The 27,841-nt window shown below is 48.3% G+C and overlaps 2 protein-coding genes across 4 annotated transcripts in view; one reads left to right on the forward strand and one right to left on the reverse strand.

The window, feature by feature from the left end:
* PSMB2 (proteasome 20S subunit beta 2) overlaps positions 1-10,924 on the forward strand; it is a 34,932-nt gene extending 24,008 nt beyond the window's left edge. For both annotated transcript variants that reach the window (XM_036446982.2, XM_036446984.2), the window contains 3 exons: positions 6,407-6,569; positions 8,658-8,707; positions 10,689-10,924. In XM_036446982.2, the coding sequence (XP_036302875.1) occupies positions 6,407-6,569; positions 8,658-8,707; positions 10,689-10,796 (321 nt within the window). In that variant the 3' untranslated portion in view covers positions 10,797-10,924. The remainder of the gene's footprint in view (positions 1-6,406; positions 6,570-8,657; positions 8,708-10,688) is intronic.
* Positions 10,925-12,703: 1,779 nt separating this feature from the next.
* TFAP2E (transcription factor AP-2 epsilon) lies at positions 12,704-27,518 on the reverse strand. 2 transcript variants are annotated; one of them, XM_036446981.2, is made up of 7 exons: positions 27,198-27,513; positions 26,415-26,915; positions 25,838-25,889; positions 17,769-17,991; positions 16,370-16,488; positions 15,692-15,833; positions 12,704-13,589 (listed from the first exon to the last, which is right to left on the reverse strand). In XM_036446981.2, the coding sequence occupies exons 1-7, from the start codon at positions 27,222-27,224 to the stop codon at positions 13,307-13,309; spliced, it is 1,347 nt and encodes a 448-aa protein (XP_036302874.1). In that variant the 5' UTR covers positions 27,225-27,513; the 3' UTR covers positions 12,704-13,306. The 2 variants fall into 2 exon arrangements, with proteins under 2 accessions (XP_036302874.1, XP_045440813.1); XM_045584857.1 differs by having other exon boundaries at positions 13,422-13,585; positions 27,198-27,518.
* Positions 27,519-27,841: the final 323 nt, after the last annotated feature.

Raw genomic sequence — 27,841 nt, forward strand, 5'->3', positions numbered from 1 at the left:
TGCATAAAAGGTGTGTTTATTGGCTAATTCCCCTGACTTAAATCATACTCCTTTTAACAGCCAAAAAAAGGTGAATAATTTTATCTGCCCTCTGTGAAGCATCTTCATAATCTTAGTATCTATTTAGATCTGTTGAATAATGTAGTAAGATCCTAAAAATGGTGATGTTGGTAGTAATGATGGTAATAATAACTAATTATATTATTAATATGTGACAGGCATTAACATAGAGCACTTTATATTTATTCAAACCTTGTCAAAATCCTGTAATGATGCACATTGTTTTGCTTTGTGTTTTTTATTGATTACTGGTTTAATTTATTTAGTAATTATTGGTCTGAGCAGATTTTCTATTTCTTCATGATTTAATTTTGGAAGTTTGTATGTTTCTAGGAATTTATCCATTTCTTCCAGGTTGTCCAAGTTGTTAGCATATAATGTTTTTATTTTATTTTAATTTTTCATTTGTAGTATATATTTAGTATTATTTTGTATTAACCCTTTGCACTCCGAACCATTCTGGACATTGGCTACCAGCTACTCGACGCTACTTTGCGGCGGACACGTGCGTTGAATTAACTCAATTCCCCGTAATCACTAATAAACTGCAATGTCCCCCCTGAGAGGGGACATCCGAGTGATATGCTAGAATTCCGATGTCCCCTGAGAGGGGACAGCGGAGTGCAAAGGGTTAATTTCAGGTGTATAGCATAGTGGTTAGACAATCATATCTTTTACAAAGTATTTCCCCTGATATTTCCAGTACCCACCTGGCAGCATACATATTTATTGTAATATTATTGACTATATTCCCTATGCTGCACTTTACATCCCTATTTGTAACTACCAATTTTTACTTCTTAATCCCTTCACTTTTTCACCCATTCTCCAACCCCCTCCTCCTGGCAACTATCTGATGTACTTTGTTTTTATCCTATTGTATAGATGAATAATATCTTTAAATGACTTAAAGCTCTCCACCTAGAAAATAAGCTTATGTCGTGTATTTTTTTTAAGGGAGGAAAAGATACGACATTTGTCTAGGTTATTCCCTCCCCGCCCCCCCTTATAAAGAGGCACAATTTGATGGTACCTTATTTTAGAAGCTAAAATTCAATACTCAGGATGGTTCATTTAAAAAAAAAATTTTTAGTATATCAGATATAATTTTAAGCATGTTGGTATTTGTACTGTGAACTGTTGCATGTTTTCAATGAAAACATTTCAAATGAGAGATTAGAAAATAACTATTCTAAAGCCACATATCTGGTAATAGAGCCAAATTTCAAATTCAGGGTCTAATTCTGCAGTGTAGCCCAGCCGTTTCTTCAGAGAGATTTATTTATGTTCTTATTTAATTCTAAATGCTTGACCTGTATCCTAAATTTTTCTTTAGCAGCTCATGTCTAAAAGGAGGTAGAAAGAGAAGAACACAAGAGTCTAGCAAAAAGTAACAATATTTGTGTATTCAGAGAGAGGCTGGCCATTTATTTAAACTTGAACCAGTTCTCAAAAGTAGGACTTGTCACTTTCTGACATTTGTTTAGTGGTTTTCTTAATCTTTCCACTTGTGATACTAGGCATTAATCACCTACATATATTAAAACACATATAATCCATTCTGGTAAGATTATTATTCATTCAACAAATATTTATTGAGCATATACTGTATGCTTATACATTCTTGAACAAGCCAGACATAGTCCTGCCTTCATGGAGCTTATAATTTGTATAAATACTTGAATAGGTAGGTTGTGTCTGAAACATACTAATTTATTTCCTTAAACATACCGCAGCAGTCACATGTGTTTTATATTGTATGTTGTAAGACTAGCACAAAATTGAATGTTTTGGAATTTGTCTCATTCCAAAAATAAACACTAATGAATTAAGAGTATAACAACCAAGAAATCCATAACTATGGCTTAATCACTTGGAATGTCATAATTCTTAGAGGAGCATGAGAATGACAGTACACAACACTTTATTTGAAATTTTAAAAAACTAGTGTGAACCAGAGATCTTGATGGAGTATTGTCAGAAGAATTTCAGAAACTGCAAGTTGTTACACAGATGTATTGATTTAATTAGTCTAGATAACACCATTTATTTATGCTTAAGCATCTCACACATGCAAAAGTTGGTAATTCGAAGTCACACAATAATTTGTGAGTTATCTTCTGTACCACGTGTCGTAGCTTCTGAATACCAACTTTGACAAGTGTGTGTGTCAGATACTTAAGCATAAATAAATGATATTATATAGAACAAGTAAGCAATAGAGTTTGCTTTAGGAATTCTGTTGACATAATTTATATATATATATATATATATATATATATAAAAGCCTAAGCAACTGTTACAACCAGAATGACCTGTCAACCAGTTACTATGACGTGCACTGACCACCAGGGGGCAGATGCTCAGCGCAGGAGCTGCCCCTGGTGGTCAGTGTATTACCACAGCTGGAGCGCTGCTCAAGCCAGGCTCATAGCTGGCTAGTGGAGCAGTGGCACCCAGCCCCAGTTCTGGCTTTGCCTGGCCACCTGCCCCTTAGCACAATGCTATATCCCTCATACCCTAAAAGTCAAAGAGAGATGGATCTGAAGGGTGGGGGCATGGGCAGCAGAGTACCCCGCCCACCAAGATCCCTAACTTAGTATTGTTCACCTTGGGAGCATCTCTTATCCTGCTCCAAGCAGCTGAGAGCATCCAGCATGGCCCAAGGCATCCACCAGGGACCTTTGGAAATCTACAAAGGACATTTGGAAATATTTTTTCAGGAAGCTGCGGGGAGGAAGACAAACTCCCCAAGCAGCTCACAGGGATGTGGAAACTCCCCGAGCGTGGGTTCCCAATTTCCTTTCAATGTGCACGAATCCACACACCGAGCCAGTAGTTTCATATAAAATCTTTTGGTGGTGACTTTTTAAACGACATTGTCTTAAACACAGTGTAATCTCTTTTTTTTTTTTTTTTTAAATATATTTTATTGCTTTTTTACATTGAGGAAGAGAGAGGGATAGAGTTAGAAACATCGATGAGCAAGAATCATCTATCAGCTGCCTCTTGCACACCCCCTACTGGGGATGTGCCTGCAACCAAGGTACATGCCCTTGACCGGAATCGAACCCGGTACCTTTCAGTCCGCAGGCCGACGCTCTATCCATTGAGCCAAACCGGTTTCAGCGAACACAGTGTAATCTAATAATAGTATGGGCAAGATCCTCATTGGAGACAGAACATATCTGGGTTCTGCTAGTTAGGTCTCTTTAGATATCTAGATGGATTCTTTTTTTTTTTTTAATTATTATTTTTATTTTTTATAGAGAGGGAGAGGGATAGAGAGTTAGAAACATAGATCAGCTGCCTCTTGCACACCCCCTACTGGGGATGTGCCTGCATCCAAGGTACATGCCCTTGACTGTAATCGAACCTGGGACCTTTGAGTCCACAGGCTGACGCTCTATCCACTGAGCCAAACCGGTTTCGGATCTGGGTGGATTCTTAACATGCCATTGCATCTTGATAAAATTATTTTGGTTAAACATACAATGGATGTTCTGGCTGGTGAATGAAGAAGAGTAGTTATCCTTATAGCAAAAAGATGAATTTATTTTGTGATAGTTATTTTGTGAATGTATTATTAAATCTTTTGGGAAGAGAAACCTGTTAGAATAATCTCTCTCTCTCTCTCTCTTTTCCTCTCTCTCTCTTCCTCTTTCCCTTCCTTCTTCCCTCCCTCCCTACTTCCCTCTCTCTCTTTCTCCCTCTCTCCCTCTCTGTCTCTTTATCTCTGTGTCTCTCTTCTCCCTCTCTCTCTTCCTCTCTGTCTCTTCCTCACCTCCTCCTTCTCTCCTTTGCTATTCTAATTTTACCTACAAGAATACCAAGGTATTTTGCCTCATTTTGTAGTGCTGTTTTCACACTTTAAAAATGCTATTATACTGTATATATTTTTTATCTTTAATTTGCTGTTGTTTTAAAGTGGTAAGCTGTCAAAAGGAAATAGCTAATATACTAGGAATTTAGGTAGCATCTTTTCTTCCAAAGTTTGGGATACTTCATTTCTATTATTTTTTCTCACCATACTCCCTAGAAGATAGAAAGGGGAAAGATTAATTAACCTAGTTTTACACATAAAGAAACAGAAGCTTATAGAGGTTAAGTGTCTTACCCCTAAGGTCATATGTACTCAAAACATAGTCACAGAATGCAGCAGAGAATTCCAGAGCTTGTCAGAGTGTAGCACACTACCCACTGGGAAATGTGATAGGCAGGTAATTATTTTCTCAGAAGACTTGACTACTGCTGGCCAATTCTAACTCCTTGGAGATTATCAGCCATCTTATCCTCAAGGCGGAAACTTGTTTACAAGTCAGATCTACTCTATAATCTGGGGAGATGTTACTTAGCACAACTGGCTTGGAATTTCAAGTAAAATAATATATTTTCATGTGTTCTAACATGTGTTTCTTCAGGGTGCCAAGTACCCATGTTAACCAGTGTTCAAAGAATATAAGATGTCACTTTTATGACCATTAGCTGCTATTACTTTACTAGAGGCCCAGTGCACAAAATTTGTGCATGAATAGGGTCCCTAGGCCCAGCTGGCAATCAGGGCTGATCTGTTGGGCAATCGGCGGGACGATTGGGGGGCGGGGCACTGGCACCTGCCTTGGCCGACCTGGTGCTGCCCATTCGCTGGCCCCATCCCTCCCCCAATTGCCATGCCATTGCTGGCACCCACCTTGGCTGGCCTGTGGGCTTGGGGGCAGCTCCTGTGTTGATTGTCTTCCTCCTGGTGCTCAGTGCGCATCATAGCTACCATTCAGTCAATTTGCATATTAGCTTTTATTATATAGGATGCTGTATGATAGCAGGGCATAAAGGTATTCAATTTTATTTAATGTGCTCTTAATTGAATACATAAGTTTAAGGATGAGCACATAATCTTGGGCAAGGCCTGCTCACTGAGGCAAATGCAAGAGGGAAAACACATTTTGCAAAGAAAAAGGAAGCTATGTAAGATAAGAATCATGCTGCTGATGCCTGGGGGTGTAGGCAGATAAATCAATAAACATTTATTGATTTTATTTTGAGAAAGATTGACTTTGTTGTTCCACTCATCTATGCGTTCATTGGTTGATTCTTGTATGTGCCCTAACTGGGGATTGAACCCGAAACCTTGGCCTATGGGATGATGCTCTAACCCAGTGGAAAATGAATTTAACATGGAAAATGGCCCAGCTGGTGTAGAAAAGAAATAACCCACTTGGCCATGAAGAACAAAGCAGACTTAGTCAAGGTTCTCTATAGGAACTTGCATTCTTAGACTTGCAGGTAAAACAAAGAAAGATACCTAAAAAACAAACAAACAAAAACAGAAAGGAAATCTATAAATCCAAGTTACTACTTTTTATTTGTCTCATTGATAAAACTTACTTCTTTTATCTTAGGGGAATGTTATTATATTAGAAAAACATTAGCATTTCACCTAAATCTACAGTTCTTCTATGTTTTTTAAAATTATGATTCATATACTTTATTATTATCTGCATTAAAAGTTTAGTCATTTGCTCTAACTGGTTTGGCTCAGTGGATAGAGCATTGGCTGCAGACTCCAGGGCCCCAGATTCGATTCTGGTTAAGGTATGTGCCCGCAACCAAGCATGTACCTTGGTTGCGGGCGCATACCCAGCTGATCGATGTTTCTCTCTCATCTATGTTTCTCGCTCTCTATCCTTCTCCCTTTCTCTTTGTAAAAAATTAATAAAATATATATTTTTTAAAAGTTTAGTGATTTAACCTAAACATTTGAGACCTACTATCCTTTCCCCTCCCAATAATTGTTTCTAATAGAGGGCCATACCGTTAACCACTTAGGATTTTGGTTCAGGTGCTCAGCCTGAGCCTGTTTATTTTATTTTATTTATTTATTTTTACATTTTTTTATTAAATTATTATCTGTGTACATATTTTGACATTGCTCCCCCCCTATTTTATTGTTTGTTTATTTATTTTTTTGAGCCTGTTTATTTAGGCTGATGTGGTTTGACACTCTCAGAATTGTGTTTGTTGGTTTCACCCATTAGGAGAGACATGAGCGCACCCATGTTTTGCCTTTGAAATGCTTTTGTAACAGGTTCTGGTCCATAGGCTTTAAGAAAACAGCTTTTTTATGTACCTGAAAGTAATCCAAGTGTTCTTCTGTTAAAGAAGACAAGTGGACCTTTCTTAAACTCTTATCACATTTTTTGTCCTTTAGGGTTCTCTAAATTTTACGATTTACTTAGTTGCTGCTATTTTTTTATTCATCAAGACTTAGAATGTTCCCCATTTGTCATAGGAAGCGATGTTGGTGTTACTCCTTTAACGATCACTTTGCCATGTCTTTCTTTTGCAGTCCCCATATCATGTCAACCTCCTCCTGGCTGGCTACGATGAGCATGAGGGTCCAGCACTCTACTACATGGACTACCTGGCAGCCTTGGCCAAGGCCCCTTTTGCAGCCCATGGCTATGGTGCCTTCCTGACTCTCAGTATCCTGGACCGATACTACACACCAAGTAAGTTCCAGCAATCTAGATAAGGAAACGTAATAGAGCTCTGTCCTCAGCTGCTTCCTGATTTTGTGCACTACCCCATGGAGCTGGGTGTCCAGAGCTTAAATATAAGAGAAATCCTAAGAAGTAAATTCAGGTGCCCTCTCGAAGCTGCTTTCTCCTGCACGTCAGTACAGTTATTGAAAAGCTGATAGAAGTCCTTATTGAGCTTATGAGGAACAAGTTCCCCAGCATGACAGCTGAGGGTTTCTTCGTTTAAATGTCAGAGCTTTTGAAGGCCATAAGTCTAGGCCCTTCCCTTGGTTCTTATCACTTAACTAGTGACCCTCTGCACAAAATCCGTGGACATTAAAAGGGAATTAGAGGCAATATTTTAATATTGCTATTTGCCCTTTCTCTATAATAGAAGTATCATTGATAAAAGAAAATTAGTAAAATGTATATAAAAATCTTCCTCCTGTCAGATTCAGGGGAGCACCACGGTAACCAGAGTCAAGTCTCCACCCACCCACGTGTGCCTCGAAATTGCACCAGACCTGGCTGGCCCCACCCCCATCAAGCCCTGTTGGGTGGGGGTTGCGGCCTCAGGCCGCCTGGCCCACCACCAGAGCGGGGGACACCGCCTCAGGTCCCCCGGGCTGGGGGGACTCACCTTGAGGCCCCCTGGCCCAGGCCAGGGAGTGCAGCCTGAGGTCTCCTATCAAACCCTGCCAGTCAGGAGTGCATAGCCTCAGGTCCCTGGCCTGGTGCTGGGGTGGAGTGTGCTGTCTGAGGTCCCCCGGCCCTGCACTGGGGCAGGGGCACAGCCTCTGGTCCCCCTGCCAGGTTCCAGGGTGGGGAATGCAGCCTCAAGTTCTCTGGCCCCGAGCCCGGGCGGGGGAGGTAGCCTCAGGTCCCCTGGCCCGGTGCTGGAGTAGGGGGTGGGGCCTGAGACCTCCCCATCAGCCCTGCTGGGTGGGAGGTGAGGCCTGAGGTCCCCCAGCCTGGCACGAGGCAGGGGTCGAAACCTCAGGTCTCTGCTGATTGCTCGTTAAGGCTCATTATGGGAACTTGGCCTCTGCTGTGGGTGCAGCCAGCCATCTTGTTATGATGTGATGGTCAATTTGCATATTCCCTCTTTATTAGATAGGATGGCTGCCCCCTATCTAGATAAAGATAAAGCTGGCTCTCTACTTATCAATAAATTGTCAACTTAGCAAAGCCTCTGACATAGAGATGCTTTTGTGCTAAGTTTTAACTTCTGACTCCAATCCCAACTTTGACTTTAGCCACTGTTAGCATTAGACCTTTGGGAATCTTAGCTTTTACAGGCTATAGATGCAGTATAGATAACCACCTCTCTCCTTACATTCTGTTCTTTCATTATTCAACCCGGCTTATTCATTCCTTTTTGGTGCTGCCACTTCACTCAACCTCAGCCTTGCCAGAGCTCACATCCTGAAAAGAATGAGCCTGCCTCCTGGTGACTGTTTCTTGATTTGGCAGCTGTCAGTAATACAGCTGATTCACCCACCAATATAACCACCATCCACTCTGAAGCCTAACTGCATAATATGTCATCCCAGTTTGACATGCCCATGGATAGTTCCTTTGGCTCCTATTTTATGAGAGTCTCAGCCCCATCCTATGAATTCTCTTTCCATTGTTAAACTGAGAGCCAGCTGGGAAAGTGAGGCTGAAATTCTGGCCCTGTCCTTTTCCTGATTTGCAGCTGGCTAGGACAGATGGAACTGGTTTAAGCCCTGGTCTAAAGAGCGTGTGGGAGTGAGGTGGAGGGTGGGGGGTGGGAAGGGGGCTATAAAAAAGAGGCAGACTGCTGGACTTCTCTAGAGGCAGGCCCCAGCCATGGGAGGCAGAATTCCGTCATGCTTACCCTTCTCTATAGCAAATCAATTTGCAATGGCTTGTGGCTGCCAGAGCATTGGGTCTGGGGCACCCTCAACTGCATATGGAATAAGTTTGTTGCACGCTAGAAGGCTAGGCATTTTCCCCCTTTTCCGTTTGTGTGACATGCTGACCTGAGGAAGTTTGAAACTTAATCAAAAGTTAATGGCAGTACCTTGAGTGCTTGGCCTCTCTATTCTCTTTCAGATCTCTCACGTGAGCGGGCATTGGAGCTTCTCAGGAAATGTCTAGAGGAGGTGAGTAGCTCCCGTGGGATTCTGAAAGGACTGAAAAGAATTCTTTGTCTCTCTGCCAGTGCTCCCATTCCTCCGTTACATTTTTTCTGGTCCTTGCCAGAAGGTGTAATAAAAACCTACTAACCAGATGTGAAGTTGCTGCCGGGGATAGATAGGGTTTGGTTAAGCTTATGTTTTCCTCTCATGGGGTCATCTCCTCATCGATGTCAATGTTTCACAATTTAATTACTTTTCTTTTTAGTTCATCCAGACCAGTGGTTTTCAAATTTTACAATAGCATTATAATAATGATCTGAGGAACTTGTTTTTAAAAAAATCAAATAGATTCAGCCTCCCAGCCCCTTCTGATACGGTTGTCCTGGTGTAGAGCTTGAGGGTAGTTTAACTAGCAGGCCCAGTGATTTCGCTGCAGGTGGTAACGGGGCCATTATTGGAACAACTGTTGCCCTTTATACCTGCTTTATTCTTGTTCCCTCTGGAGTTGCTAGTGTCTTCTCTTCTTATAATAACAGTGCATGAGTTCTGGAGAGGAAGCCTCTCCAAAGGCCATCAAAAGCGACTAGAAAGCTTTGGGCAGAGGGGAGAGTAGCCTTTACTTTATGAGGCCTCAGATCCCCCAGTCTAGCACTACTCCTAAGAGAGAGGCTTTGGGGGGTGTGAGGATGAGAAGGAAAAGAAAGCAGCTCCTTAGGCTTTTTCATTCTCTTACTGTTCTCGTGGCCTAAGGATTAACTTGAATTCTTAGTCTAGTGAGAGAGTGGGAGGATGAGAGCAAGGGGGGGGGAGGTTGCTTTGAACATAATGCCAGTTTGCCTCTTACACAAGCCTGTCATTTTCAGCTCAAAGCTTCTTCCTCTTGCTTGTGAATCCCCTTTCCAAAGCCGATGCTGAGCATAAACTCATGTAATTTTCTTAACCATTCAGCTAAGAGACCATATTAGCCCCAGTGTTCAAGGAGCTGCCAGGAAGAAGCCACTGAAATATTAAATGCTTTGAGACTTTATTCCTCATAAATCCTAAAGTGATCATATTAGAAACCCACATTTCCTTATTGTTACCTTTTCTTAATCTTGAGTCTTGTTTCTGGATAATAGGAGTCATCAGAAAGAGAGGATTCCGAAAGTGAACTGGTTGTTGCTGTCCAGTTCTCAGTAGTAAAGGACATGGGAAACATCCAGGGAGGGATTGCTTGGGCCTGGGGAGGGGACATTTCTGGGGTAGGCTCCTCAGGAAATAGGAACTTTGTGACTTTTCTCTGGAGGCTGTTAAGTGAGGTGTCCAGGACAGGTAGCCACAGGAGCAGAACTTTCCTCCAGCTTGTCCCTCAGTAATCTCCATCCAGGTTAGTGGGACTGTTTCTTCCAAGCACACAAGACCATGCAGCTCCTTGGAACAGTCTCTTAAGCAGAGTCTTATGAGATGCAGAATTGTTACTTTAATGACAGGCCAGCTTTTATTAGAGGAGATAGAAGCAGAGTTTGTTCCAAGAGCAGTTCTGTCAACATACTTCCCACCACCCCTCCAGCTACACACTCAAATGCACCAGGTCCTGATAATATGGGTGGGCGACTGGAGAAAACTGTAAGGACCTAGGGGTACATTGCTTTGGTCCAAAGCTTATTCCTAGGGCGATCACTCTTCTGTTGGCTTATCACCTTGGAACATTTTAAAGTAGAAGTGTGTGTTTACCGGGCTGATTGGTAGAAGACTGTGGGGAACAGATAGAATGTCTCATTCTTTCATCAAATGACTGGCCAGAGACAGACTCCCAGCTGCATCTCCCAGTTCTTGTTCACCACCTTCCAATCAGCTTTCAGCTGCAGTTTGGGCTTTCTTCAGTGTCCTAGTCCCAGCAGCTCCCACTGGAATATAAGCTTCACAGAAGCAGGAGTTTTTATCTACTTGTGTGCCCAGTGCCTCACTCAGAGCCTGGCCCATCAGTAAATGTTTGTTGACTGATTTCCTTTGTGTGTCTCTGCAGCTCCAGAAACGCTTCATCCTGAACCTGCCAGCCTTCAGTGTTCGAATCATTGACAAAAATGGCATCCATGACCTGGCCAACATTTCCTTCTCTAAACATGGCTCCTAACAAAATGCCCTCTCTCCCACCTGACAGGGAACTTTTTTTGATGGGCTCGTTTATTTTTTTCTACTCTTTTGACGTGCACTCTTGATAGATGGTTAATTCAGAATAAAGCTGACTATGGATAAATTGAACTCTCTAGTTGGAATCTCGGTTTACCTGACATCACCTCAGGAAGGAAACGGAGGAAGGATTATCTGCTTGGACGTTTGACCGAGACTGTCTTTCCTCCTGTTACTTTCCCTTTATTCGTGCTGTAATTGCCCCTTAGCAGCCCCAAACCCCCCATTCTATTTCACTGCCTGGCTTCCTTCCCAATCTTTAACGAGCTCATTCATATATCATGCTGGCTAATTCCTTCTAAAGCAGTGGTTCTTTCTTCCCCCTAAGCTAAAAAAATTTAGAATAATTAATATGAATAGGCATTACATGCTCTTAGTAAAAATGTGCACACAGCACAAAGACACAGTAAAAAATGATTCTCTTGTCTCTAAAATTTGATCACCTGCTTCCCCTCCCAGAAGAAACTTCAGATATGCTGTTCCAGTATGAAATGTGCACATGTACACATATACCCTCTTTAAAAGTAAGGCTGCACTCACTCCCAGGTTTCAATTAAGTAAGCCTGGGCCTAGGGATACTTAAAGCTTCCCGAATAATTCTTATCTTCAGTCCTGACAGAGAACCACTGGATTGAAGATTCTTTGAGGCAGTGATCCTCAAACATTAGCACACATCCCAGTCCTTGGGCAGGCTTAATTAAAACATAGCTTTCTGGGTCCTACCCTTATAGCTTCGTATGTTTGGGGTGTGGCCTGAGATCCTGCATTTTCTAACATTTCCAATTGTAAGATAAACGCTATTTTATCAATTCTGTGCTACTTTTAATAACACATAAAGATAGGGTTTGGGTTCACGTGAAGTGAAATACCATCTCTAAGATACTACCTGTAGATCAGTTCATGTGTATTAACAGTGTTAACATCAGATTTAAATGTCTCACACTTTAATACACCAATGATAAATGCTTTATACCATAGAAGAAAGTTAATTATTATATAAATGAGAGAAAAGATGATTCATCTGACCATAGCTAGTTCAACCTTCAGTACCACTGTTTGAAGTGGGTTGAAGAGTGAAGTGGGGTTAGGGGTATTAGGGGTATAACAGCCTTAGAAACTTTTCTGTCAGGGAAATATATGGGGAAAGGATTTATATTTTGTAAGATAAGACCCTAGAACGTGTGTGCTTTGGGGAATGATCTAGTAAACTAATAAGAGGGAGAGACTGGTGATGCAGGAAAGAAAAGATGCCTAAAGAGTGAAATCCTCAAGTAGACGAGAGAGCTAGGCTAGTATTACCTTAAAACACACACCCACAGTCACCAGCATTCACTCTGACACACATACAGACCCATCACTCACAACTGACACATTTGCACAGGCTCACCAAGTCACGATAATGTACATACAGACCCAGGAGTCACTTCACACGCTCAGATAGAACTAAGCCACACTGACAAGCCAGATAGACCCACCATCTGTCCCCATCTCACATAGGCCCCTCCTGGGACTCTCCCTTGGGAGGCAAATCCCCGCTGGGCTGAAGGAGGATGGGGGGGTGGGAGGTGGGGGGAGTTCACATCCAATGGAAATGTTTTATTAAGAGAATGAGAAAGCATTCTGAGATTGGGGAGGTGCATCAACCCGAGGGGTCAAAGGAAACATCAGCAAATACAAAATTCCAGCAACGACCTCAAGGTCCCTAACACATCTTTCTTCCCTCTGGCTCCCCATCCCCCAACACTCCTTTGAACAGAAACACCTTCTCCATCCTGGTCTAGCCAGACATCTTGGAGCGTGAGCAGAAAAGAGTGAAACGAATCTTTGACGTGGGATAAATCAGTTGCGCTGGACATTTTAAAACTTTCAAATTTAATTACAACACACAAATAAATAGGGCAGACAATGACGAGGCTGTGAAGTGCAGCCTGGATTCAAGTTCTACAATTTGTGCTTTGTCTTCTGTGTTCCCGCCCACTTCTTTCCAAGAGTGGGAGGGGCCCACAGAACCCATTGGAGTTTTCCTGCCAGCACCCCTTTTTTGAGGGTCAAGATTCTGGGATGTAGGATGCCAACTCCTCAGTAGCACCTCTGGTTTGTCAACAGTTTCCCTCCTGTCATCAGAAAAACAGCAAGGCCTTGGACTTGGAGTACCCACCACTGCCCCAGCACCCTCATGGCAGGCTCAGTCCCAAGAATCATGCCAATTTCCTGTTCAAGCACTTAGCAATCCAGGGTCAGAAAATTGCAAACAACAGGGCCCTTATCAAACCACCACAGTGAGGCCATCTCCACCTTTTCCAGCCCAGGCCTCTAACTCGGGGGTCCCTGGATGAATGTTCTCTTTCAAGTCTTACTCCAACCCCACCTTTTAATCCTTTCAGGCCCACCCCCAGGAGCCAAGACCTCATTTCAGGCCTTAGGAGCCCCTTGGAGATGGGGTCTGGGAAGCGGTTATTTCCGATGCTTGGCATCCTTCTCTGAAGCTTTAGTGTCACCGTGCCCACTGCCTGCATTGCTTAGAAACATCTTGTCCAGCCCCTTGAGTGATTCCAGCAAGTAGTTCTGGAAGGCAGTGAGGGCAGCACAGATGGCTGGCCCACCGAAGCCATGGGTGATGAGGCTAAAGTGTGTCAGGCAACTCTGCACTCCAGGCTCCAGGATGAGAGCAGGGCGGCTGTTGCCCAGTGGCGAGCGGTCCTGAGCCATCAGGTCTGCAAACTCCTTGCAGATCTGCCTGGTGAGGGGAAGAGGGTCAGAGGTTAGAGGTCAGAGGTCTGAGCCCAGAGAAGGACCTACCATGTTCTGGGTACTTTATATTATTTTTTAAAAATATATTTTATTGATTTTTTTACAAGAAGAAAGAGAGAGAACTAGAAACATCGATGAGAGAGACATCAACCAGCTGCCTCCTGCACACCCCTACTGGGGATGTGCCTGCAACCAACATACATGCCCTTGACTGGAATCGTACCTGAGACCTTTCAGTCTGCAGGCTGACGCTCTGTCCACTGAGCCAAGCCGGTTTTGGCAGGGTGCTTTATATTTATGATTGTTGACCCTGCCAATAGTCTGCAAATGATGATCATACTCATTTTATAGAAAAGGAAACTAAGGTTCAGAGACATGAACTGATTTGTCCCACAGCTAGTAAACAGCACATGCCAATACCCTAGGATATTTCTTGTGGACATCCTGCCCATATTCAAAGTCTAGCTCTACCACCTTATCCAGGAACTTTCCTTGATCCACTCTCCTAATCCTACTCCCACTCCAAATACCAGTGCCTCACAGAGCTTTGAAATTATTTGGGAACAGTCTAGAATCTGCCTTGAATAATTGAAATAATATTGAAATAATTCAATATTCAAAAAAATTGAAATAATTCATAGTGAACATGAATTGAGGCCTACCATAAATGCTGTGACAAGTGTATCATCTCACTTAGTCCTCACAACAAATCTATATTCTTATTATTATTCCATCGTATGATGACGAAACTGGTTTCAGATAGGTTAGATCAGCGATCACCACCTTTCTGACCTCACAGACCACCAGTGGCCTATCACTGTTAAGATGACCTGCCCAAGTGGCTAAGCTGGGATTTGAATCCAGCTCTAGTTTGCAGCCATTATTTGTTTCTTTGTGCATCTTGTGTGTGGCTCAGGCAGAAGAATCACCCCTGTCTCACCTTTGTGTCACCATGGAACCCATCGGCATCTTAGACATGAATGGGACCCAGGAAGTGCTTAATAAGTTGGCTGGTTAATGGGTGAGGTGAGTCCTGCCCTACATGTGTTTCTTCAGCTATAATATGAGCAATCTCAAACGTCTCATGAGTCATGGAAGTCCCTTGAGTCTGTGATTCCATTTCTGCCCAAGGGACTTGAGGAAGCCTCAAAGAGGGGAGGGTAGAATTGTGACTTGAAAGACTGCATTTCATGGGGGTACTGGCTAGTGTTCTAAGCAGGAGAGCAAGCCTAAGGATGGGAGGGCAGGAGAAATCAATTGGAGTGGGTATGGTTTGTGTGGGCTGGATTGTGAGGTCCTCATAGGAGTCTGGACTTTACCTAAAGGATTGGTTGTTCTCAAAAAAAAATTTTTATTCCTTTCCTCTCTATGCCTCACTCTGTCTCTTCTTGTACTGGAATTCTTTCTAAAAACTAAATCTTAATGGAATAGCAGTTCATTAAACAGACCCTGCAGCATCCCCACAGAACCTGCTTTGAAAATCAATGCAGTAGCAGTGGGAGCCATTGAAGGTTCTTGGACAGGAGAGCAGTGCATGTGCAGGGAATCTGAAGGAATAGTGGGGTTTGGGGTGAAGATTCAGGAAAGAGATTAGAAGACTAGAGTTGAGGTGGCAGCATGTGAAGGGTGGTGAGGGAGGCAACAACAAGAGTTGTGGAGAGGTTAAATGTAAAGTAAGGACAAGGAGTGATCAACCTGGGGCTTGGGTGGGCCTGGATGCTCTCATGAAAAGCACTGGAACAGAAGGGCTGATGGGTAAGGCTCAAGAAGAGGGAACAAGACCATGGAGCCTCAGAGCCAGGATGGGACTAGGGCTGGTGGTGTCATGGGGCAGTGTATGGGAGCATGGCACAGACTATGTAAGCCTGTCTGTGACACCATTTTTGCTGATTCACAGAACCCGACTATATTCATACATGTCCACGTGTGCTCTGTAGCATGCACAGCATTGAGTGTAGATGTGCCGTGTGTGGTGCCACTTGTGCCCATGTGTGGGGTCTGTGCATTGCACCTACATGTGCCTGGTCATGGCACCCATGACAGCCTGCGCAAAGTGTCCAAAAGTGCCCACACTGCACCCACACTCACTTGGCAGCCAGCAGCATGTTCTTGCGGCTGTGCAGTTCCCCAGGGTCAGCATGCTGTCGGCACAGGTACTCAGCAGTTGCCTTGGCTGGGAACTCGGTCTCACAGATGTAGCCAAAGTCTCGGGCCAGGTGGATGGCCTCTCCTGGGAGGAGGAGAGGCAAACAGATGAGCTGTCACTATAGCCAGGTGTACCTTTGGGACTGGAGCACCACCTTGAACCTTGACCCTCTGGCCAAGGCCTATCATACCCCATCTTGTTTCTATAGATACCCTCCTCTGATTTCCCACTCCAGCAATCCCATTGCTGTCCCTTGGGGCCACCAGGGACAGACTCTGAGTTTAGGGATGGGAGCTGAGCCCACCCTGTATCCCAAAGCTTGAGCTCCAGATAACCATAGCCTGAGTCACCCACCTCCTGGGAAAGTACTCCAGCTCCCTTACCCCTTTCCCTCATCCAATCACTGGTCACTCCTCCCCACACACACATGCTCTCTATTGCATGGGCACATACATACACGCACACAAAGGCTGAACATACATATCATACACAGCACTTATTCATGACAGAGAACAAACATGTGATTAAACACACCCTCCTGCATTGGAGACAGTCACACACAGTCACACTGGATGACACAGGTCCCTCGTGCCTCAGCGCCCACCCTCAGCCTCACTCACCCTCCACCAGCGAAGTGAGCAGCGTCACGTTGGCGGCCTTGCGCCGGCCAGCTGGCAAGTTGAGCCCAATCTTCTCCAGCCGTTCCCGCAGGCAGCGGCCTCCATTCTTGGACTTGGCCCTTCACGTGCACAAAGAGAGACAGACACACACTATGAAGACAAGAGAGAAGCATGCAGGCTAAGTGACCTTGCTGCTTCCACCAACCCTGCTGAGGCGCAGGTCTGGCCCTGGGGACAGCCTGGGGCCTCTTTCAGCCTGGCCCCAACCTCTTTCTAACCTCACTGACTTCGTAGCCAAGATGGTGGGTAAGGGGCCTAGCTCCAGGAGCCCCTCATTCTCCCTAATCCTCTCAATAGCAGGATAGCCCAGGGTGTGGCAAGATAGGCCTTTTTCCCACCTTCGCATGACAGCTAGGCATACACAACTACCAGGGACACAAAGACCTTTATACAGATACACAGGGACAAGCAGACACACACAGATATATATAGATACATACGCAGATGAGCACACACTGAGGGCCAAGAATAAACACACCCCAATGGAGACAGACATACAGAGATAGACTCAGACACCAGGCACACACGGACAGACAAATGTTCACATGAAATCAGGATTTCGGGGACATGTACAGACACTCACATTCACACAGCCCCTCTGGGATGCTCGAAGAGACCAGGAATAAAGAGGTACTCCCATACCTGCACAAAGGCAGCCCCCACATGTAGGTACATACGCATGTCTCGCTCCAGATGTACATGTCATCACATACACACAGGATAGGACATGCTCCATCTAACACATCCCACTGAAAGTAACACAGGAAACTCACATTCATGGAATATATCTTCCTAGCCACCCCCTACACCACACACACACACACACACACACACACACACACACACACAAACATGCACTCATGCATGCACACATATGCACACACCATTCTCAGGCACACCAAGACCCAGCCCTATCTAGGCACAAAGATATGCACGAAGAGAGACAGACACACAACTAGAAGATAACTACGGACCCCAAAATGCACACACCAGAGAGGCCTTTGCTCCACGGGGATGGGCTTTGGGTCCTGGGGGCCCTTTTCTAGAAGAGGGGGTGAGGGGGACACCCTTCTTCCCGGACCCAGCCTTGTCCATCCTGCCCAAGAGGGGTGAGTCCTCCAACCCTCCTCTATGCCCAGGCTTCTCCCTCCACGCCCCACCAAGGCCTCAGACCTGTAGATGCTGCTGGGGACCTGGACCTCCCCTCCGGGAGACTGAGGCACAGGCGGCCCTGTGGCTTTGGGTGAGGTGGACCCTCTTTGATCCCCTGAGGAGGTCTGAGATGGCCACGGATTGTGGCCCAAGCACTGTGCAGGGAGCTGTGGGTTGGCCTTCCTACCTGCGAAGGACACCACCCAGGAGTGAGGCGTTGAGGCACTCGGGAGGTGAGAGTCGCCGCTGGACCTCCCCCACTGTCACCTTGTACTTGGATGTCGAGCTGAGCAGCGACAGCCGGCCTGGCACGGAGCAGAAGACCTCACTGGGGTTCGTGATGCCGCCAACCAGGCTGTCTCTGGCCAGGGAGAGGGCCGAGAGGCTGCCGGCTTTGGAGGGGATGGGGACTGTGGAGCAGAAGCAAGAGCAAAGGAGAAAGACAACACTGAGCCAGGGACCTCAGGACACTAGCAGCTGTGGGGTGAGCACGGTGGTGGAGCACCCGCTCTGAGCTGAGCACCGTGCTACATGCTGTGCACACAGGCACATTGAAATGCCCCAGCATCTCTCAGAGGAAGGCTCTACGATCCCTGCTTTAACGAGGAAGAAACGGAGGCACACTGGCGTTAATGTGACTCACCCAAGTTCACTCAACGAATGGGTGGTGGACACTGAACCTAGAGCTGTCTGGTTCTTGAACCTGTGTTCCCTTCACAGTTTTTAACAGGCTGGTTCCCTGTTAAATACTCAAGCAGCCCCAGCAGACTCTTGGGGGTTGGGCAAGTACGACCAGAGAGGGAGTTGGAAACCAGAAAGGAAATGGGGTCTGAGCTGGAGGCAGGATTCCTGGGTCTCTGTGGCAGGGCCCAGCCAGATCAGGGCAATCACAAGGAGTCCCCAACTCCCCCCTGTCCTATGTTTCACCTCCCCCAGAGCAGTGAGGGGACAGGGAGGTTACAGCCCCATTAGGCCTCCAGCCCTGGCCCCTTCCTGCCCCTTCTCTGGTTTGCTCAAGGAGACCAGAAATAAAGAGACACCCTCTGGCCCCCTCCCCCAAATACTCTTTTATTATCTACCAATAGCTACAAAGGGCAGAGAAGGGACTCTGAGAGGTTGATTTTTCTAAAACCAATTGGACATCCTCGCCTCTAAAAGAAAGTTCTTCTTGCAGTCTAACCTCCATCTTCCTGCTTAGCTTCAGAGGGGAGAACACCTGAGACTCTTATTTCCCCTGAGGCTTAGCTTCTTTCAAGGAAGAGAGCCTTGGTGTTAAAAAAGAGAAAAGAAGCTCTTATGTGTGTGTTGGTGGGGGTGGGGTGGGGGTCATGTGGGGAGTCTGGGGCCAACTGTTATTGAGCACTCACTATGCTATGAGCTTATACAGACAACCTCACTGAATCCTCAGAACAACTCACAAGGGGGCTACTAGTACATTTATTATTCCCATTTTACAGGAGAGAAAACTGAAGCCCGAAGAAGTGAAGTAGTGTGTGCCTGAGATCACACAGCTGGCAGACTTGGAACCAGCAGCAAGCCCTGGACTGTGGTCACAAAGACAGTGCTCTTGGCCCTCCAGCCATTCGGAAGTATTAGCTGAGTGTCTGTGCCAGGAGCTGTGCTGGCCCTGGGAATGCAGAGGCAGACAAGGTTGACCCGGACCTGGCCTGGCAGAGCCTGTCCAGCTTTTCCCTCTCTGGGTGTACATTCCCCCTTCCTCTGTCCCCCAGCCAGGAACCTCGGGGATGCCCTTCACACTGCCCTCTCCCACCACATCCATCCATCACCACGTCCTAGGACTCCATTTCTCCACGTGCCCTGAATGTGGCCACTTCTCCAGGTGTGCACAGACACTCACCTCCTGCCTGAATTTCAGCACAGTCCCTGCTCTGGTCTCCCTGCCCTGCTGCAGAGGGAACTTTCTTAAACACACATCCCTCTCCAGCCTAAAAGTGGTCAGTGTCCAGTCAGTTCCCTGAGAGACAAAGTCCAGCTCCATAGCTGGACACAGGAGATACCGACTCTATCTATGCCCAGTGTTTTACATTAACAGCTCTGGGGAGTGGATGCACAGCAATCAGGAGCACAGACTCTGATCATGGACCCCAGAGCTCACATCCTAACCATCATCATACCCTACTTCACCCTCCTTTGTAGCCTGCCCATGCCTACCCCTCTTGCCTGGTCCCCCACTTACCCTTTAGCCTCTTGACCCACACTGACCAATAGAAGTGTACTGTGAGTCATGTTTGTACAATACATTTACAGTTTCTCAGAGCCCCATTCAAAAGAGTAAAAAGAGAAAAAAGTAACCATGTTGTGTTGCTCCGTTTAGAAGAAAGAAAAAAGGTTTTTAAAAGGAACTCTCTAAAGACGGCTTAGAAATTACTCTGGGAGGAAATAAAGGGAGGTTTCCTTCAAATGTCTGGAAAATTATAATTAAAAGTTAATGTAAAAAAATAAAAATAAATAAAAAATTAAAAAGAAACATGCAAGATTAATATATTTTATTTATCCCACTATATCAAACATATAACCACTGAAACATAATCAATATGTTAAAAATTACTCCTGGGCTTTCTTACATTCTTTCCTTATACTTAATCTTCAAAATTCAATGCATAATTACACTTATGGCCTATCTTAATGCAGACTAGCCACATTTCAAGTGTCCACTAGCCCCATATGGCTAGCAGCTTCCACAGGAGATAACACAGCTCTAGACTTTAAAGGGGAAGTACAATAGGTGACCTGTCAGCGAGATGTGGGTGACTGGTGACTGGCGCTACCCTGTGCAAAGCTGCCACTTGGCTCTTACCATGCTGGACATACCGACATTGCCGGATATCCTGGTTTGTTGGTTTGTTTTTGCTGGTGAGATCAGGACTCTGGGTTTCTATGAGAAATCTCTGTATTTTTAAACATGAAAAAGTGCTCAAAGTCATTAATCATTGGAGAAATACAAATTAAAACTAGATGCTACTAGGATGGCCATAATAAAACAATAGACAACATCAAGTGTAGGTGAGAATGTGGAGCAACTGGAACCCTGACATTGCTAGTGGGAATGCAAAATAGAACAGCCACTTTGGAATACAGCTTGGCATTTTCTTTTTTTATTTATTATTTTTTTTTCCTTTCTTAAAAATATATTTTATTGATTTTTTACAGAGAGGAAGAGAGAGGGAAAGAGTGTTAGAAACATAGATCAGCTGCTTCCTGCACACCCCTTACTGGGGATGTGCCCATAACCAAGGTACATGCCCTTGACTGGAATCGAACCTGGAACCTTTCAGTCGGCAGGCCGACGCTCTATTCACTGAGCCAAACTGGTTTCGTCTTGGCATTTTCTTAAAAAATTAAACATAAACTGCCCTGGCCAGTGTGGTTAAGCAGTTTGAGTGTCAGCCTGTGCACCAAAGTTTCGAGGGTTCGATTCCCAGTCAAAGGCACATGCCTGCGTTGCAGATTTGATCCTCAGCCCCGGTCAGGGCTCATGTGAGAGGCAGCCAATTGATGTGTTTCTCTCACACTGATATTTCTTTCTGTCTTTCCCTCTCTCTTCCACTCTCCCTAAAAATCAATGGAAAAATACCCTCGGGCGAGGATTAACAACAAGAAAAATTTAAACACAAATTTGCCATAAAACCCAGCATTTCCACTTTAGCTAAATGCAATGAAAATGTATATCCACTCAAAGACATGTATGTGAATGACTATAGCAGCATTATTCATCATAGCCAAAAAGCAAAACACCAAGTTTTTGATGAATGAATAAATAAGATGTGTTGCATCCATACAAAATACTTGCTCAGCAATTTTGAAAAAAGAAGTACAATATATATGATAGTATGAATGAACCTCAAAATATTGTGCTAAGTAAAAGAAGCTAGATGCAAAAGTCTGTATATTTATATATCCCATTTATATAATATATCTAAAACATGCAAATTTATAGTAGACAGAAAGCTGATAATGGTTACCTAAGGCTTGGAGTGAGAATGGGGATTAGCTATAAATAAAGGAATTTGGGGGTGATGGAAATGTCTAAAAATGGATGTAAGTATGCCCTGCTGGTTGGCTCAGTTGTTTGTAGTGTCATCCCATTCACCAAAAGGTTGCAGGTTGGATTCCGGGTCAGGGTCCATACCTAGGTTTTGGGTTTGATCCCCAGTTGAGCGGGTATGGGAGGTAACTAATTGATGTCTCTCTCTCTCTCTCAAAAAAAAAAAAATCAAAAAAAAAATCAATGAAACATATCCTCAGGTAAGGATTTTTTAAAAAAATATATATTTTATTGATATTTTACAGAGAGGAGGAAGGGAAAGAGATAGAGAGCTAGAAACGTCAATGAGAGAGAAACATCGACCAGCTGCCTCTTGCACACCCCCCACTGGGGATGTGCCTGCAACCAATGTACATGCCCCTGACCGGAATCGAACCTGGGACCCCTCAGTCACAGACTGATGCTTTACCACTGAGCCAAACCGGTTTCGGCCTCAGGTAAGGATTTTTAAAATGGATGTAGTTATGACTACGCAAATAGAAATTTACTAAAAATCATCTTGATATAGTCTAGCAATGAATGCATTTTAGGTATGTTCCTACCCTACACTCCCATGCTCTACACTGCCCTCCGATACCGCCAAACTCTCTGCATGGACACCAGATTTTCACCTCTCTTTGGGGCAGACAGTGGCCTGTATGGGAGGCAAAGGAAGCAGAGTTGTGCAAGTGCAGGATCTGATTCTGTCTTTACGTAGTAAAATTTTGATATTTTGTTTATCATGGATTTTTTGCATTATTTTTATTTTAAAATATTACATTAAAATATATTATGTATCTAAATCTTGCCTCAGAGTGAGTCCCTCACCTTAGGCCTGGCCCTGCTTGGATATTCATTTGGAAGCCCACGCCCTCCCCATCTCCCTTTCCTTCCCCAGAGCCAAGAGGAGTAGAGGGGAGATGACTGTTTTGCCCTAGAGATCCCCCTGAGATTGGAAGATGGAGCCCAGCAGAGAGGGATTCCCCACCCCCAAGGAGGCAACCCACTCTCCTCAGAGGGAAGGAGGAATATCTCAGTTCTCATCTCCAAACCACTGCTCTCCAACTTTGAGTATATAAACTGAAACCCGTGGAGATGCTTAGCCTTTATAAGCGGCCTGGCTTTTCCACAGACAGGGCATTTGCACGCGCTGTGCCTCCTGCAGTGAAAGCAGCAGGGTGCTTTCTACACTCCCCTCCCTCAGTCACTCAGACTTCAACACCCATCAGTCAGTCATTCAGCAAACACCCATTGGGCGCCTAGGGAGCCGCTTCCTAGTGTCTCCTCCAGGAACCCTAACCCTAACCCTAACCTCAGGCCCCTATCCCTTGCTTCTGAGCTCCCACCACCACCTGCACGGGCCCTCTCACTGCCTTTTTCAGCCAGAAAATCTTCCCGTCGGGCTCTAGTCTTCCTCTCCACGCCCGCCTGCTTCCTGTGCCCCCGGGACAGGTCGCAAGACGGGAAGAAACAAATGTGGGTAGAAAATGGAGGGCTCGGCTGGGACCCCACCTGCCATTCTCTAACCCACACCCCACACCGTGGCTTCAAGGGGCTGCCCACCCGAAGTGTGCGGTGGAGGCGGGGCTTCGCCTGGGTGGGGGTTGGGGGATCTCCAGGATAAGTGCCCGAGAGCCAAGATTTTACAACCAAGGGCTGGGCCCCGACAACTTCCAGGCTCTCCTCCCCAGGAGCCCAAGGTAGGAAGATCGCGTCGTTTTTGGGATCGTTTTTGGGATCGGCAGAAGCTGCCTGCCTCCCTTCTCACCATCCAACATCCAGAATGCCAACCGTCCGGTATTCACAGGCGCCCCTCCCGCCGGAGCCGGGAGATGCTGGAGGCATCGGATGCTTCAGGGAGCCAAGACGGATTTCCCATAAATCCAGGGCCCGGGCCCGGCCGAGGTCCCCACAGCTGCCGGCAGGTGCCGGACGAATTCAGGACTCCCCAGGGGCTCCCTATGCCTGGAAGGGCTCGAGGGCGAGGCTGGGCGCTAATTCACGGCCCCCAAGGAGCTGGCGGCGGGACCGAGTCCCTCATTGCTAGCGGAGGACCCCAGCGAAAACGGTCCGCTGCGAGCAGGGCTCCAGCCAGACCACCTGATTAGCCGAAGAGCACAGCCCCAGGTCCCACCGGGGACCAGCCTCCTCCGTATTTGCAAAGCCTGACCGCACCGGCCTTGCGCTCCGGGCTTTGGCGTCCAGGGTGGGGTGCCCAGGGCGCCGGTTACCCAGCTCAGTCAGCCACTGACCCGCTGCCACTGCGGTCCAGTGGGTGTGCGCGCCTGTTCCCGCGACAACCACATCTGCTTCCCCATCTACCCCATCCCACCCCATCCAACCGCCCCCAGCCAGCACAGCGGGACTCTGGGCAGAACTGGCCTCACTCTCCCTGTTCTAGGGACTGCCTTTGGGGACTCGCACACACCTTGGACCCGGGATTTATGGAAACTGATGTCTCTCAAGAGAAACCAACTCCCTCCTCACAGCCAGCCCTCCCACCTTTGCCCTCTGGTCTGGGGTTTGGGGTTTAAGGTACCCAGAGAACAGGCTGATTTTCTACTCCTCCCCAGGCAGAAATCCCCAAGCTCCCTCCCAAAATGCAGGGGGCTAGTCTCCCTGCTCCTCCCCCCTTAGGTCTCCCAGCCCCTCCAGCCATGGCACTGGACACCAAGGCCATGGTCATCTCTCTGGGCGGACAGAGCTTTCCCTTCTGAGGGCTTACCCCCCCCCCCCAAACAAAACAAAACAAAACAAAACAAAAAACACACAACTAAGCCATCGCAGTGCCCACCCCAAAGAGCTAGGTCACAACTTCAGGCAGCCAGGTTCCCAGAGTCCTCCCCCCCCCCCCCCCCCCCCAGGTCACAGCCCTAATCCCTGGAGCCCTTTTTCTTCAAGTTCGGGAGGTCTGTCCCCTCAGCTTGCCCACACACACTTCAAGCAGTCCAAATATCTCTCAGTCCAGCCCTAGCTCCTCCAGGTCTATCCTCAGCCCCCACCCCCAATTCCACCTCCACCCCAGCCTCTGCTGGGAACAGGGGGAGGGCAAACAGAGCCCGGGCTTGAATTCACTCTTGAAAAACAGCTCGAGCCAAATCCCACTGGAGCAGCTCCTCAGGTTTGTCTGTGCCTCTGGATTCCTGCCCCACACCAGCCCCAAGTCTAAAGAGCCCGCCCAAGGCCCAGACCCCTCAGAATCTCCATCTCTGTTTTCCTCTGTCTCATTCTCACCTTTTCCTGGCACTGCTGGAACTCAAGCCAGAAAATCCACTTGAAACCTCTGTCTTTTTCTAGTCAATCCCCCCCCACACACACACACACAAAATACACAGGAAGTGACCCTCACATGCTTAGAGATCCTCAGTACTAAAGATGAAATTCCGGGACACAATGAAAACCCAGATACACATATAGAAACCCCCAAACATACGGAAACGTACACCAACATGAGAGAAACGCATCACACACTCAACAACAGAAACACATATACCAGGAAATACCAGAAAGACACCTAGGAAAGGAACATACAGGACCTGAACTCACACTGACACCCAGAGCAGGCAGGCCCTCACTCTTCGGCACACATCAGCTCCCTTGAACCCCTTAACGGTAAATGCCAAAAAGGCTCCCGCTTGGAGAGAAAATTCCCCAGGGAAACGCAAGATTCATCACCGCCTTCCCTCCCCGCAGCTCCCCACCACCCGCCCAGGCGCTGCCGGGAAGGAAGGGGGCAGAAAGCCTTTGCCAGGCTAACAAGCGGCAAGGCTGTCATGTGGGAACAGCACCTCCATTCTCACCTCTTAGGAAACGGGGAAGCGGTTTAACTCGTTCTGCAGATTAACTCCAGATCCACAAAAGCGCCCTCCCCTCGGTAGGGAGAGGCCAGGCCCCCTGGGAGGCTGGACTGACGGGCAAGTTGGATGAGCGCTGATGGACTCGCTCCCCCGAGGCCCCAGGCTCTGGGACCAACTCACCAACCGGCACAGCTGCCCAAGCTCTGGCCAGACCACCCTCTACCCCCTCAAACCCTCCCCGCGCCTCGCCTGCCCCTCTACTGGGCCGAAGAGTGCCCCGTGGCCACCAAGCCCACCCAGCGGGGCGGTGACGCACAGGAGGCGCGCTCCAAGGGGAGAGAAAATGGGTCTGTGCGCCCCGGGCCTGCACCATCGCGCCCGACTCTGCCCTGGCAGGTGCACGCCAGTCCTTACCTTTCTTGATTACAGACTGGTCCAGAAGGCTCACTCCCGAATCATCCATGGCCTGCGAACAGGAGAGGCGGTGGTAAGAGCGCTGGTGGAACTAGTGTCCTTTCGCTTCCCAAGCCCCGCGATCCCCGCTCCCTGTCCTGCCTGCTCCCTGTCCTCCTGCCCCGGCCACCGTGCACTGCGGTCGGGTCGCCTGGGGTGGGACCAGGGTTCGCAGAGGCTCGGCACCATCTGGGCCGCGGGCACCTCACCGTAAGGGGATTTCGAACCTTTTTAGGGAATGTTGACTCTCTGCTTCTCTTCGCTCCAGGCTCAGGCTGCCTCTGCAGACCCGACGAGGCCCAGCCGGGAGGGAAAGAAGCGGCTCAGCCCCTTCCCATTCATTGGGTGGAGGGTGGCCGCCATCCAGGCACGGCGCAGAGACCCAGTCCCCGCGAGCCCGGCAGCACCGAAGCCAGGACCCGTTCACCTCCCGGGACTCCTGAGCGAGGAGCGACAGGCTGAGAGGAAAGGTGGTTTCCCGCTGGAGGTGCCAGCCAACGTCCCAAACCCGGCCCATCCCGGGCAGCCCCGGCCTCACCTGTAGGTCCTCCAGGCCGGGCGGCGCCGCCAGCCCGGGGAGGCCGAGGGGCGTGTCGGCCAGGCCGTGCGCGCCGTCGGCCAGGCCGTGCAGCAGCCGGGGCACCGCGGCGGCGGCGGCGGCGGCGGCGAAGTCGCGGCGCGGGTCCAGGCCCAGGGGGCGGGCGGGCGGCGCCAGCAGGCCGGGCGGCTCGGGGTGGGCGCGGGCGGCGGCGGCGCGGGGCGCGGCCCAGGCGGCCTGCGGGGGCGGCGGCTGTGCCAGGGGCGCCAGGCCGCCGTACGGGTCGCCCGCCAGGTGCGGGAAGGCGGCGGCGGCGTCGGGCGCCTGGCCGTAGGGCAGCGGCGGCTGCGGGTAGGGCGGCGGGAAGTAGGGCGGCTGGAAGTCGGCGGCCGCGGCCGCAGCCGGCGTGTGGCAGAGCGGGGGCGCCGGCCCGTAGGCCGCCGGGGGCAGGGACGACAGGCGGGCGCCTCCGGCTGCGGCGCCCAGCCCGTCGGGGCGCTCCTGGAGGAGGAGGAGGAGGAGGAGGAGGGCGCGTTAGGCGATCGCCCGCCGCCGACAGGGTCCGGCCCCAAAGGGACCCTCCTCCTGGACAGCTCCGTCCAGCTGCCGTCTTCCCAGCCTCCCGGGGCCCGAGGTTTATGTCTGGAGCCCTGCGCTCACCGTCCCCGGCTGGCTGGCCCCTGCGGTCCCCACCCTCTGAGATCTCGTTGTGGGAGGAGGATCGGAAGGTCCAGCACCCAGGCCTCCTGCTGTCCCCGCACCCCCGGGCCCCAGACTACTCACCATGGGGGAGTACGTGTGCACCAGCATGGGGCAGGGAGCGCGGGGTGCGAGGCGTGGCGGTGGCGACCGAGCCCTCGCCCGACGGCCGGCGGGCGGGAAGAGGCTCGGGAGCCTGCACAGCCCGAGGGGATCGCCTGGTGGCCGGAGTGGAGGTCCCCCCAACCTGGAACCCGGCGGGCGTCGGGTCCTCAAGTGTGGGCGACCCCGGGCGAGGCCATGGGGGCGGGACGCGGGCCAGCCGGGCTCTGATCGCACTTGGAAAAGTCGGCCGGCGGGTGCCCGGCGCCCGCCCTCCTCCCTCTGAGCGCAGCCCGCTCCATGCACTCCGGTTATAGCGGCGGGGGCGCGCCGGGCCTCCGGGGGCGCGCATTAAAGAGACAAGCGGTGGCCGCGCTCTCCCCGCTCCCGGCGGAGGCTCTGCGGGAGGCGTGGCTTGGGCGCGACCCCACGGGGTAAGGAGCGCCTGGTGCATCCAGTCCCCGCGGGCCACCCCAGCTGCTGTGAGGCAGAGGATGGATTCAAGTATGGGGCGTAGGGGCCTTACTGCTTCTTTGCCTTTGAGCAAAGCACCACTGTTCCTCAGTCTCAGCTTCCTGGTCTGTAGAATGGGTATCCGTCTTTTCTCTAACCGCCTCCCCTCACCG

The sequence above is a fragment of the Pipistrellus kuhlii genome, unplaced genomic scaffold (genome assembly GCF_014108245.1).
Source record: "Pipistrellus kuhlii isolate mPipKuh1 unplaced genomic scaffold, mPipKuh1.p scaffold_m20_p_2, whole genome shotgun sequence".
NCBI lineage: Eukaryota > Metazoa > Chordata > Mammalia > Chiroptera > Vespertilionidae > Pipistrellus > Pipistrellus kuhlii.